Source organism: Macrobrachium rosenbergii, chromosome 7 (genome assembly GCF_040412425.1).
Source record: "Macrobrachium rosenbergii isolate ZJJX-2024 chromosome 7, ASM4041242v1, whole genome shotgun sequence".
Classification (NCBI taxonomy): Eukaryota; Metazoa; Arthropoda; class Malacostraca; order Decapoda; family Palaemonidae; genus Macrobrachium; species Macrobrachium rosenbergii.
In genome coordinates this window covers 22,668,133-22,681,414 of record NC_089747.1, presented here as the reverse complement: position 1 = coordinate 22,681,414, position 13,282 = coordinate 22,668,133, and the positions used below count along the sequence as shown (strand labels likewise).

Below are 13,282 nucleotides of genomic sequence, written 5' to 3'. Positions count from 1 at the left end.
ATTATTATTATTATTATTATTATTATTATTACTAGCGAGGGGCGCGCGCTACGCTGCGCGGGGCAGGAGGGCAGTTGAAGGATTCACTGTTTAAACGTGGCTGCCAGTCTTGAACTGGGTCCTTCGCCTTGAGGACTTTTCTTCGGGTGCTTCATTGACCTCATACATATCAACGTTGCAGTAACTATGGTCATCATTGCCATTAATAAACAGTGTGGCTTCAAGGGAATAAAAATCATAAAATTTCCAAGAAATTGATAAAATGGTAAAAATAAATTGACGATACGTTATAGATTTCCAAAAAAACCAGCTTCCTCCACGAACTTCAAAATATCCTCGCTGAGATCCCGGGTAAGACGATCAATAACCTCTTCATCAGTGAACTCTAAGAAGAAGCGATTTCTCGAATTCCCAAAGCTGGGGCACTGAACCAGCGCAAAGTGCTACACAGAGACTGATGGCAATAATATGAAATACACTTTCCCTTGAATCAATTCTTGGCATGGGAGAATTTTGATGCAAACTAAGTGATGCAGAGTACAATTAGAAAATAAGAAAATATTTTAATCATCTGGAAAACAGAAATAGAGTAATAAAGAGGATTCTGTTAATGGGAGATCAAGCTGGAATGATTTTCTTATTAGATCTTCCAAGGAATCCTGCATTCCTCTTCTGGAGAGGACACTCCTCTTCAAGGGTGCCCTCCAAAAACTGGCCTCCTTAAGGAGCCTTTGGCTCAAACCTTGCGGGCGAATCCTTCCCTTCAAGGCTGCCCTCGAGAGACTGGCAAGTCTTGGGGGCTTTTGGGCCTTATCCTTGAAGTTCTTGGGCCCACTCCAGAGCCTGGCAAGATACCTGACAGGCTGGGGAAGCAGCAATGAGAGGGACGCAAGAACTTCAAGGATGAGGCCCAAATGCCCCCAAGGCTCACCAGTCTCTTGAGGGCAACCTTAAAGGGAAGGGTCCGACACAGAGGCTGCTTCCTCAGAGGAAGGCAGGTATCCGGACAGGCTGGGGAAGCTGGCCTGGAGAGGGCCCAAGCACCTCCAGGATGAGGCCCAAAAGCTCCAAGGTTTGCCAGTTTCTTGAGGGCAGACTGGCAAGCCTTGTGGACTTTTGGGTCTCATACTTGAAGTTCTTGTGTCGTCTCTAGGCCCACTTTCCCAGCCAGGCAGGATACCTGCCTTCCTCTGAGGAAGCAGCCTCTGTGTCAAACCCTTCCCTTCAAGGCTGCCCTCAAGTGATTGGCGAGCCTTGGGGGCTTTTGGGCCTCATCCTTGAAGTTCTTGAGCCCTCTCCAGGCCTGCTTCCCCAGCCTGGCAGGATACCTGCCTTCCTATGAGGAAGCAGCCTCTGGGTCGGACCCTTCCCTTCAAGGCTGCCTTCAAGGCTGCCCTCAAGTGATTGGCGAGCCTTGGGGGCTTTAGGGCCTCATCCTTGAAGTTCTTGAGCCCTCTCCAGGCCCGCTTCCCCAGCCTGGCAGGATACCTGCCTTCCTCCGAGGAAGCAGCCTCTGGGTCGGACCTTTCCCTTCAAGGCTGCCCTCAAGTGATTGGTGAGTCTCGGGGCTTTTGGGCCTCATCCTGAGAAGTTCTTGGGCCTCTCCAGGCCCACTTCCCCAGCCTGGCAGGATACCTGCCTTCCTCCGAGGAAGCAGCCTCTGGTCGGACCCCTTCCCTTCAAGGCTTCCCTCAAGTGATTGGCGAGCCTTGGGGGCTTTTGGGCCTCATCCTTGAAGTTCTTGAGCCCTCTCCAGGCCTGCTTCCCCAGCCTGGCAGGATACCTGCCTTCCTATGAGGAAGCAGCCTCTGGGTCGGACCCTTCCCTTCAAGGCTGCCTTCAAGGCTGCCCTCAAGTGATTGGCGAGCCTTGGGGGCTTTAGGGCCTCATCCTTGAAGTTCTTGGGCCCTCTCCAGGCCCGCTTCCCCAGCCTGGCAGGATACCTGCCTTCCTCCGAGGAAGCAGCCTCTGGGTCGGACCTTTCCCTTCAAGGCTGCCCTCAAGTGATTGGTGAGTCTTGGGGGCTTTTGGGCCTCATCCTTGAAGTTCTTGGGCCCTCTCCAGGCCCACTTCCCCAGCCTGGCAGGATACCTGCCTTCCTCCGAGGAAGCAGCCTCTGGGTCGGACCCTTCCCTTCAAGGCTGCCCTCAAGTGATTGGCGAGCCTTGGGGGCTTTTGGGCCTCATTCTTGAGGGGTTTGGGCCCTCTCTAGGCCCACTTCCCCAGCCTGGCAGGATACCTGCCTTCCTCCGAGGAAGCAGCCTCTGGGTCGGACCTTTCCCTTCAAGGCTGCCCTCAAGTGATTGGCGAGCCTTGGGGGCTTTAGGGCCTCATCCTTGAAGTTCTTGGGCCCTCTCCAGGCCCACTTCCCCAGCCTGGCAGGATACCTGCCTTCCTCCGAGGAAGCAGCCTCTGGGTCGGACCTTTCCTTCAAGGCTGCCCTCAAGTGATTGAGTGAGCCTTGGGGGCTTTAGGGCCTCATCCTTGAAGTTCTTAGGCCTCTCCAGGCCTGCTTCCCCAGCCTGGCAGGATACCTGCCTTCCTCCGAGGAAGCAGCCTCTGGGTCGGACCCTTCCCTTCAAGGCTGCCCTCAAGCGATTGGCAAGCCTTGGGGGCTTTTGGGCCTCATCCTTGAAGTTCTTGGGCCCTCTCCAGGCCCGCTTCCCCAGCCTGGCAGGATACCTGCCTTCCTCCGAGGAAGCAGCCTCTGGGTCGGACCTTTCCCTTCAAGGCTGCCCTCAAGTGATTGGCAAGCCTTGGGGGCTTTAGGGCCTCATCCTTGAAGTTCTTGGGCCCTCTCCAGGCCCACTTCCCCAGCCTGGCAGGATACCTGCCTTTCTCCGAGGAAGCAGCCTCTGGGTTGGACCCTTCCTTCAAGGCTGCCCTCAAGTGATTGGTGAGCCTTGGGGCTTTTGGGTCTCATCCTTGTAGTTCTTGGGCCTCTCCAGGCCCACTTCCCCAGCCTGGCAGGATACCTGCCTTCCTCCGAGGAAGCAGCCTCTGGGTCGGACCCTTCCCTTCAAGGCTGCCCTCAGTGATTGGCGAGCCTTGGGGTTTTTGGGCCTCATCCTTGAGGGGTTTGGGCCCTCTCCAGGCCCACTTCCCCAGCCTAGGCAGGATACCCGCCTTCTTCCAAAGAAGCAGCCTCTGGGTTGGACCCTTCCCTTCAAGGTTGCCCTCAAGTGATTGGTGAGCCTTGGGGACTTTAGGGCCTCATCCTTGAAGTTCTTGGGCCCTCTCCAGGCCCACTTCCCCAGCCTGGCAGGATACCTGCCTTCCTCCGAGGAAGCAGCCTCTGGGTCGGACCCTTCCGTTCAAGGCTGCCCTCAAGTGATTGGTGAGCCTTGAGGGCTTTTAGGCCTCATCCTTGAAGTTCTTGGGCCCTCTCCAGGCCCACTTCCCCAGCCTGGCAGGATACCTGCCTTCCTCCGAGGAAGCAGCCTCTGGGTCGGACCCTTCCCTTCAAGGTTGCCCTCAAGTGATTGGCGAGCCTTGGGGGCTTTTAGGCCTCATCCTTGTAGTTCTTGGGCCCTCTCCAGGCCCACTTCCCCAGCCTGGCAGAATACCTGCCTTCCTCCGAGGAAGCAGCCTCTGGGTCGGACCCTTCCCTTCAAGGCTGCCCTCAAGTGATTGGCGAGCCTTGGGGTTTGGGCCTCATCCTTGAGGGTTTGGGCCCTCCAGCCCACTTCCCCAGCCTGGCAGGATACCCGCCTTCTTCCGAGGAAGCAGCCTCTGGGTTGGACCCTTCCCTTCAAGGCTGCCCTCAAGTGATTGGTGAGCCTTGGGGACTTTAGGGCCTCATCCTTGAAGTTCTTGGGCCCTCTCCAGGCCCACTTCCCCAGCCTGGCAGGATACCTGCCTTCCTCCGAGGAAGCAGCCTCTGGGTCGGACCCTTCCCTTCAAGGCTGCCCTCAAGTGATTGGCCATGAGCCTTGAGGGCTTTAGGCCTCATCCTTGAAGTTCTTGGGCCTCTCAGGCCCGCTTCCCCAGCCTGGCAGGATACCTGCCTTCCTCCGAGGAAGCAGCCTCTGGGTCGGACCTTTCCCTTCAAGGCTGCCCTCAAGTGATTGGCAAGCCTTGGGGGCTTTAGGGCCTCATCCTTGAAGTTCTTGGGCCCTCTCCAGGCCCACTTCCCCAGCCTGGCAGGATACCTGCCTTTCTCCGAGGAAGCAGCCTCTGGGTTGGACCCTTCCCTTCAAGGCTGCCCTCAAGTGATTGGTGAGCCTTGGGGGCTTTTAGGTCTCATCCTTGTAGTTCTTGGGCCCTCTCCAGGCCCACTTCCCCAGCCTGGCAGGATACCTGCCTTCCTCCGAGGAAGCAGCCTCTGGGTCGGACCCTTCCCTTCAAGGCTGCCCTCAAGTGATTGGCGAGCCTTGGGGGTTTTTGGGCCTCATCCTTGAGGGGTTTGGGCCCTCTCCAGGCCCACTTCCCCAGCTAGGCAGGATACCCGCCTTCTTCCGAGGAAGCAGCCTCTGGGTTGGACCCTTCCCTTCAAGGCTGCCCTCAAGTGATTGGTGAGCCTTGGGGACTTTAGGGCCTCATCCTTGAAGTTCTTGGGCCTCTCCAGGCCACTTCCCCAGCCTGGCAGGATACCTGCCTTCCTCCGAGGAAGCAGCCTCTGGGTCGGACCCTTCCCTTCAAGGCTGCCCCTCGAGTGATTGCGAGCCTTGAGGGCTTTTTGGGCCTCATCCTTGAAGTTCTTGGGCCCTCTCCAGGCCCACTTCCCCAGCCTGGCAGGATACCTGCCTTCCTCCGAGGAAGCAGCCTCTGGGTCGGACTCTTCCCTTCAAAGTTGCCCTCAAGTGATTGGCGAGCCTTGGGGGCTTTTGGGCCTCATCCTTGAGGGGTATGGGCCCTCTCCAGGCCCACTTCCCCAGCTAGGCAGGATACCCGCCTTCTTCTGAGGAAGCAGCCTCTGGGTCGGACCCTTCCCTTCAAGGCTGCCTTCAAGAGACTGGCGAGCCTTGGGTGTTTTTGGGCCTCACCATCGTCCTTAGAGGAGGGCTTGCATAGGCATCTTTTGGACTCCGTCCTGAAGAGGAACATCTTGTTTTCTCGTCCTCTTCTGAATTTCCATTTCCATTGTCTTAATGCAGTTTTTCTTCAGGTTCTGTTTTAGCTTCTTTATCTTCTCCTTTTAAACGATCTGCGTTGATATCCAAGTCCCTTCACCATACGCTTTGCCTTCTCTTACCCAGCTTTTCAAATATGACACTTCCTCTCCCCAAAGCTTTCAAGATGATTTGAAACATCCCGGAGATTGTTCCTGGAGACTTTTGAGTTCGGCCCATGCATGAATGGCATTTCCCCCGTCATTCCAGGAGCCGGAGACTGAAAATTCCAAAATGTCTTCAAGGAAAATCTCGAAGGTTTAGGCGATTTTAACATCTCGTTAACTATTACTTAGATTTCTTTTTCTGACACATAACCGTTTTTTTTTTCTTTAACGACTCGTCTTCTATAATCTTAAGGGATTCCCTCTCACTGACGATATTGATCTTCCCTTCGATTTTGCCTTGCTTCTCCAAAAAGTAATTATGTGAATCCAAAATCTTCCAAGCAGCTTCTAACACCTCAGGTTCTCTACTTTTTTTCTTCGTCAACATTCTTCATTTCACCTCCACGCCTTTTCTTTATTCCTTTTCTTTCTTATTTCGAGCGAAGAGCTTCTCCAGGTGGTAATTTGGCATCCAAAATCTCTCAATCAGCTTAGAAAACGCTTCAAGTTCTCTACCTTTGATTTCGTATAAATTCATCATTTCCTCCACGCCACTGTCTTCCTCTCTTCTTGATTATTTCCTTCCTTATTTCGAATGAAGAACTTGCGCCCATAAGTGACAATACAAATGCAGAGCCGCTGAATAAATCCATAATCGCAGAAAGCAGGAACCTCGGCACCATAGTGCTCCGCGAAGTAGTCCATATTTTCATCAGCAAACAGTTGTAGACCGAAGGTATCTGCCATTCCCCCGGTGTGCTTTTCCTTCTGGAAAAGCTCTAGTCGATCTGCTTAGTCATCCAGTCCATTTTAATCATACTCTTCGCCTTCTTTGCTCACGTGCTGTCTCTGAAGGCTTCAAGACGACTTGGAGGATACCCGAGATAGCCACTGGAGGCCTTGGTGTGAGTGCACCTACTGAGTTATATGGCGCTATACGCATGCGCGATTGGCATTTCTCTTGTCCTTTCAGGAGTTGGTGACGGCAAAACACGAAGATATTTAAGTACGAGGCGACAGTGTTCTTTCTCACAGCAGATGATGTGAAATTTTCTTGAAAGATTTATTGCCACGGAAATATCAATATTTTTTAAAAAAGAAAGAAATATAAATTTAGCGAAAAATCATCGTCATCGTATCCTTTTCTCTCGTCGTCGGGAGATATCTAGTTTATATATATATATATATATATATATATATATATATATATATATATATATATATATATATATATATATATATATCTAGGTATATATATGTATATATACAGTATATTTATATGGATATATGTATATAAATATATATATAAGTATATATATATATGTATGTATATATACATACACATATATGTGTTTGCATATATATATATATATATATATGTATATACTGTATATATAGATCTGTATATGTACATACATATGTATATATATGTATGTATGTATGTATATATATATATATATATATATATATATATATATATATATATATATATACATATATATATATATGTAATAGATATCTCCCTGACGACGAGAGAAGAGGATACGATGATGATGAGTTTTCGCTAAATTTATATTTCTCTTTTTTTAAAATATTGATGTTTTCGTGGCAATAAAGCTTTCAAGAAAATTTACACTACAAATTGATAGATAAATGAAACAAAGTAAAGCAAAGTGTGCGTAACTTAATTCTCAAGCAGGGAAGCTCAAACCTAAGACAGCAGAATCCCATGATATAGAAGCTGTGGTGCAAACCAAGTTTTGAGAACGTTGGTTGCATGGTCATTACCAAGTGTCAAGCACTAGTGATGACCCAGCCGTTTCAAATACGCGCACCGACTGTGGCCAACAAGGTTAGGATCCTGTACGAGGGAGAGCTTCTAACATCTTGTTACTTTGAGATAGGATGGTGTTCCTAGACTGTTTGCAACGCCCCTTCGGCCCTTAGCTGTACCCACTTTTTAGCTATTTATTTTACTTCCATTCCCGCTTCGTTTCTTCAGTCTTGCTGTACAACGTCTCTAACTAGTATTTCTTAGTACAACTGTTTGGGTTTTTTCCCAGTTCCACCTGTAGATCCTTGTACTTCATCTCATTCATTTTCCAGATCTCTTTACCTTGCTGTCTAAGCACGCCAACACCCTCTTTTCACTGTCTTAGGCGCTGAATGGCCGAAAGTGCCCCCGTGATTGGCTTGATAGCCTCAATTTCACAAATCAAAACGAAAAGATCCTTTCTCTGAAGGAGCCTGATGGATAATCCACTAGAAATGACTCTTTGCAGAAGAATGATAAGAAAAAAAAATCCTCACCTGGTTTGGATTTGCCTCTTCACACCTTGAGCAGCAACATTTGTCTGGACAAATACACAGTTCGGTGGCATCTTCTTCCCTGTCTCTGCCGAACTGTGGATTTCTCCTCCTTGTTTTTTTTTTTTCCTGACTTACAACCTTTCATTCTGTAAGAAACAAGTCTTTCTTATCCTTGGGGTAAAGCTCTCAGTTTTTCTTCCTTTTTCATAGTCTTTGGAACAATAAGAGTTTTGCTTAGATCAAGCTGGCTTATGCCATATAAGCCCTTTTACCTACAGTGTGGTAAGGTGTAACTGGGTAAAAGAGGCTTGGTGTGGCCCTGCGGGTTCTTTCAAGCAACAGAAAAGAAAAAGATAATGACAAAAGTGTGCCCACCTCACGATCCTCAGAAGAGCAAATAAAAATTGATAGGTTCAAGGAACGAATCGTGTATCTTTACCTCTCATGGACTGGCGGTTATTCTCAAGTAATGACTGTTATGATTTTCACCCATTACATCTTTTACTCTCGAGGTTCAAATTTAGAAAGGATGGATGTCTTCAAACCAAAACTGAAAGACTTTGTAACGCTTAGAAAACTTTTTAAAATTATGATATGTAATGCTATTGCCATCCATGTGGTAAGAATAAGATACCAACTGAAAATAAGAGAAAACAAGTAAAGAAAGCTCCGAAGTTTCTTCGGCGCAATCGAGTTTTCTGTACAGCCGCCACAGCGTATAATCAAGACCACCGAAAACAGATCTGTCTTTCCGTGGTCTCGATATTATGCTGTATAAGCCCCGGCCCATGAGACTTTAACCACGACCCGGTGGTGGCCTATCCTATATCGTTGCCCGAAGCACGATTATGGCTAACTTTAACCTTAAATAAAAAAAAATACTACTGGGGCTAGAGGGCTGTAATTTGGTATGTTTGAAGATTAGAGGGTGGATGATCAACATACCAATTTGCAGTCCTCTAGCCTTAGTAGTTTTTAAGTTCTGAAGGCGGACAGAATAAAGTGCGGACGGACAGACGAAGCCGGCACTATAGTTATTTTTTTTTAAAGAAAACTAAAAAAGGAAAGGGAGGGAAAGATTGCTTTGTGTCATTGTTTAAAGCTGCTATCTTTTATCTTTTATCTCACGTACAAAGGAAAGCACGCCATTTTCTAATAATGTTCGGGACATTCACAATACTCGAACTGATAATGACAGCTTTGTTAACCAATTAATTTCAGATGGTAATATAATTCTTTTAAGCAAGCTATTGTCTTTAACTCTTGGTTACTTTTGCAAAATTCCCTAAACTGTTAGTCATAGGTATTGCAGCCGTTCGCCTTGTACAAGAAGCATAGTTCTGTTATGAAGGAGTTTCTACAAGAATGTTTGCAGTTGGTATTCATCAGAATCCACTAAAATTAATGGTTGGTACCTCCTATTTCCCTCTTGGGAGAAGTCGGTTTGAACCAAAACAGGCCTATGGGTGACCCAGCACGAGGTTCAAGAAGTGTGTTTAGATACTGGCCCAGTAAGACTTTTTGATCTGTGGAGGTCTTCCATCAATCCCTAACCTTCTATAAAAGAAAAAAATACGGCTACAGCATATTTCCTGATAAACAAGATTCTTAGGGTAACTTGATATAACGCTAGAAAGCATTAATTTAGGGTTAACAAATATGTTTCCAGGAGAGCTCAAACCTTTTGATAATTAATTTTATGATTAAAAGAGCAGTATTCTCTACAGGGCCAGCGAGACTATTCCAGGTTTCTAATAAATCTTGATTTCATACCTTTGATGTTTCGGTACGGTATGGCACTCAAACCAGTTAAATATACTGTAATTTGATGCATCCGTAATAGCCGCCATTATGAGAACATTTCGAATGACTGGGTTGGATTGTTGCTTTCTGTTCAAAATCATCAGTAGTGATGAAAAAGGTAATCTTTCTGATAAGAAAAATTGATAAAAATTTATAAAGTTACAAAATAAATGTTGATAATATTAATTGAAATGGTGTTTGGAGGAAGAAAGGCAAATTGGGTTGCTGTTACATATTACATACTAAAACTACATAAACCTTCAAAAGCATAAGTGGCATTAGAGCAGTTCTTATTATAATATCATTATGATTATTATGCTCACTACATTCATATATCTTTTTCATGTTCTTTATTATCTATTGCTTGGTAAATAAACGAATCGGGAACAGACGTGTGATTGGTTCTTCCGACCTTTGTTTAGCACAGACGAACGAACAATAACCTTCCCCGTTTGCAGTTGCATCATGCTGTTGCAGCAGCGATCTTCCTGTTTTCTTCCTGTCGATGACGCTTTCATGTTCCTCCTCCTTCTCCTCCCCCACACAGGCTCCCATCGTTATTAGCAGGGATCATCATGACGTCAGCGGAACCGACTCCCCCTTCCGGGAGACGTCCAATGTCTACGATGGATCTGCTTTTACTGCCGGTAAGAAAATGATCTCGAGAATAACGCTGTTTTTCCGTAGGCGACGGTTTGGTCGAGATTTTCTCCTTGCATTTTAATACATTTTTATCTGTTTGTTAATTTTTCCTTGCATTTTAATACATACGTAGACAACCATCCCGAAGAAGTGTACGCAATACACGAAAGCGTTTGGTACCTGGTCTTTAATTTTCACCTTTCATGTGGTTGTCTACGTATACATTTGTCACGTGCAGTTTGGCGACCTATTGTTGATTTTAATACATTTTTATCTGTTTGTTGATTAATTTAATTAATTTTTTTAATATGTCAATGGGATCTCTTCTCTCTGTATTTCCCTTTACTTCCCTCTTACTTCTTCCTAATGAACACCATATTGTTTGGAAGCTTGAATTTCAAGTCAGTGGCCCCTGTGGGCCTGTTCCATACAAATAGGCTTCATCTTCTCAGCAACAATAATAATAAAAACAATAATAATATATAATAATAATTGAGGACTTTTTTTGTTTTCTCTGTCTTTATGTATCTGTAAGGATGGTTTCATTTTTGTAGTTGTGATGTTGATGCCAGGTTGCCTTTTAATTTTCAATGTACGTTGTTTTACTTTTACCTCTCTTCCGATTGCGCTTGCTTCTTTTGCGTTTAGTATATACTTCTACTTCCTGTATGTTTAGTATATGTTTTCTTATTTTGTGCTGAGTATACGCCTACCTTTTGTCAGTTGCCCTGTTTGCCTTTAGAGTATCTTTTTTTCCTGAAGAGTTTTTTTATGGTACATTTCTCGTTTTGTTTTCGTTATTACGTAACTGTTTATTTTTATGTTTACTTTTTCTGGATGGTACATTTGCTTTGATGTTTTCTAGCCTGTCTGTTAGGCTGTTTTTATCGGATTACCTGTTTCATTTTGACAGGCTAGCAGCTTGTTTTTGAGTACGTGCTCCAGTTGCTGTTTGCATTTTAGTTTCCAGTGTGCATTTGTGTGGCCCTTTTTTTTTTTATCTTTCCTAGATAGTGACCCCCAACAAAGTTCGGGGGTCGTTATCTACGACTAATATTTCCAGTCTATTGTGTATATTTTTACGGTCATCCCCAACTGGCTTGTACTAAACACGCCGCAGAGGGGGTCACTATCTAGGAAAGATCCTTTTTTTTTTAATCAGTGTTGTAGTTTTCTGAGAATATTGTGTTTATTTTGTATTTCAAACTTCAGATATGCTTGCCTTTACATTTGAATGATGAATAAACTTAAAATGATGCTTCTCTTCCAATTACTTAGTTCTAGTTGGATCTTGCCTAACATAGCAAACTCCTGATGATGTTGTCTTTACAATCCAGATATGGCTGTTCAGAACTTCGTCGGCGACTCCTTCAGAGGAGCAACCTGGGTCGCTCTGCACAACGGCGGAGGCGTTGGATGGTTTGTATTTTACCTGTCAATCTATTTTTATAACGCGTTACTGTTGTCTTCTGTATTGGCTCCTGTAATTTCTGTATTCACGTGCCCTGTACTTTATATCAGGGTTTACAAAAGATTAGACTCTAATCACTATTATTGATATTGAAATTGGTATTTATTATTCTCTCGTTGCTTTCAGTACCATCATCTTTATCAGTATTATTATTTTTCATATCAGATGTAATGAAGTACTATTATGCTTCCGCAGGGGCGAAGTTATGAACGGAGGATTTGGTCTGGTTATTGACGGCTCCGAAGATTCACACTACAGGGCCACTCTTCTGCTCAACTGGGATGTATCTAATGGCGTCGCTCGCAGGTATGTTTTGTGCGTCTCTGTATGTATATATATATATATATATATATATTATATACTATATATATTATATACAGTATATAATATATATATATATATAGATATATTTATATATATATATATATATATATATATATATATATATATATATATATATATATATATATATTATATACTGTCTTCTTAACTATCCAATTAATCTGATAATCGATCTAATACCAATTATTTTGTATATATATATATACACACACACACACACACACACACACACACACACACACACACACATATATATATATATATATATATATATATATATATATATATATATATATATATATATACATACACACACACACACACACACACACACACACACATAATGATTGGTATTAGATCAGTCCAAGTTAATTGGATAGCTAAGAAGACAGAAGTAGAGAATGGATATTGGCTTAATGGTGAGGAAACTGGTTAGAGGTTAGATTGAAAAATGCTTGCACGTACATGGCGCAGTGAGCAACTGGGGCGGTTCAGTTGCACCCTTAACCCAAAACCATTGTAAAATCGCCTTCCATTTGTATGCATTTTATACTCCTAAGGTTATTTTATTACTCAAATTTGCGCATATTCTTATGGAACAAACAAAAAAAAGGTCATTAATTTGGAGAAAAAATTCTCCCACGGCATAAAATACCTAGAGAGAGAGAAGAGAAAAATGAAAATAAAAGGAGAGCAGTTTAATTTAAGAAAGGTACACCTAACAGATATAAATAAAGATAAACCGAATGGTTTCTTTGTTCCAGGGCATGGAGCGGCAACGAAAATGCCCAGGAAACCATTGCCAGGGCGATGGGCCAAGATCCCCGGCTAAAGGTCACGGTACCCAACTATGCGGACGCAAAGATGGTAGCGCAGGCACTGCAAAAGAACAAGTAGATATCGAAAGCAATGGCACTGAGTCAATGATGAAAGGCTTTTGAAAGTATGAAATAAGATTCGGACTGATGATAGCGTGGAATTCTTCTTGGTTATTTTATTTGATAAATTCATATGATATGCAGTGCTTTGTGTCAGGTTAATTACGGTTAAAATCATAAAAGAAGTAAGGTATGTAGAGACTGGTTTGTAAACCTTAACATCCTCGAGTGAGAGAAAGATTCCCTTGACAAATTGACAAAACGAAACCTGTTGCTCTATAAAGGTATTCAGTTACGACTGCAAGTGGCAGGAAGGAAAGGTAAGTACTGAACATAATACGAAAGAGGCTTGCCTCACCCTTATTTCACGTAGTGCAAAATTAATATCTTTTATTAAAATAAAAACAAGAATGAAAACAACAACGATAACGGCAGTGATAAGGAAGAAACTTTGATATAGATAATGTCATGAACACAGTGGTTTATGCTTAGTACAAACTTTTTGACAGTATTAGTTTGACAGAATCTAATTTGCCTCACTGATGTGTGCGACAGAAGGAAACCATGTTTGCATAGCAGTTTTCCTTTTGCTTCTCTTTCGAATCAAGCACCACTGTA

The 13,282-nt window shown here is 44.3% G+C and overlaps 1 protein-coding gene across 1 annotated transcript in view; it reads left to right on the top strand.

The window, feature by feature from the left end:
* Positions 1-12,861, top strand: part of LOC136840228 (urocanate hydratase-like) — a 66,712-nt gene extending 53,851 nt beyond the window's left edge. The window contains 4 exon segments of the mRNA XM_067106814.1: positions 9,879-9,978; positions 11,311-11,392; positions 11,640-11,750; positions 12,551-12,861. Coding sequence (XP_066962915.1) covers positions 9,879-9,978; positions 11,311-11,392; positions 11,640-11,750; positions 12,551-12,683 — 426 coding nt within the window. The 3' untranslated portion in view covers positions 12,684-12,861.
* Positions 12,862-13,282: the final 421 nt, after the last annotated feature.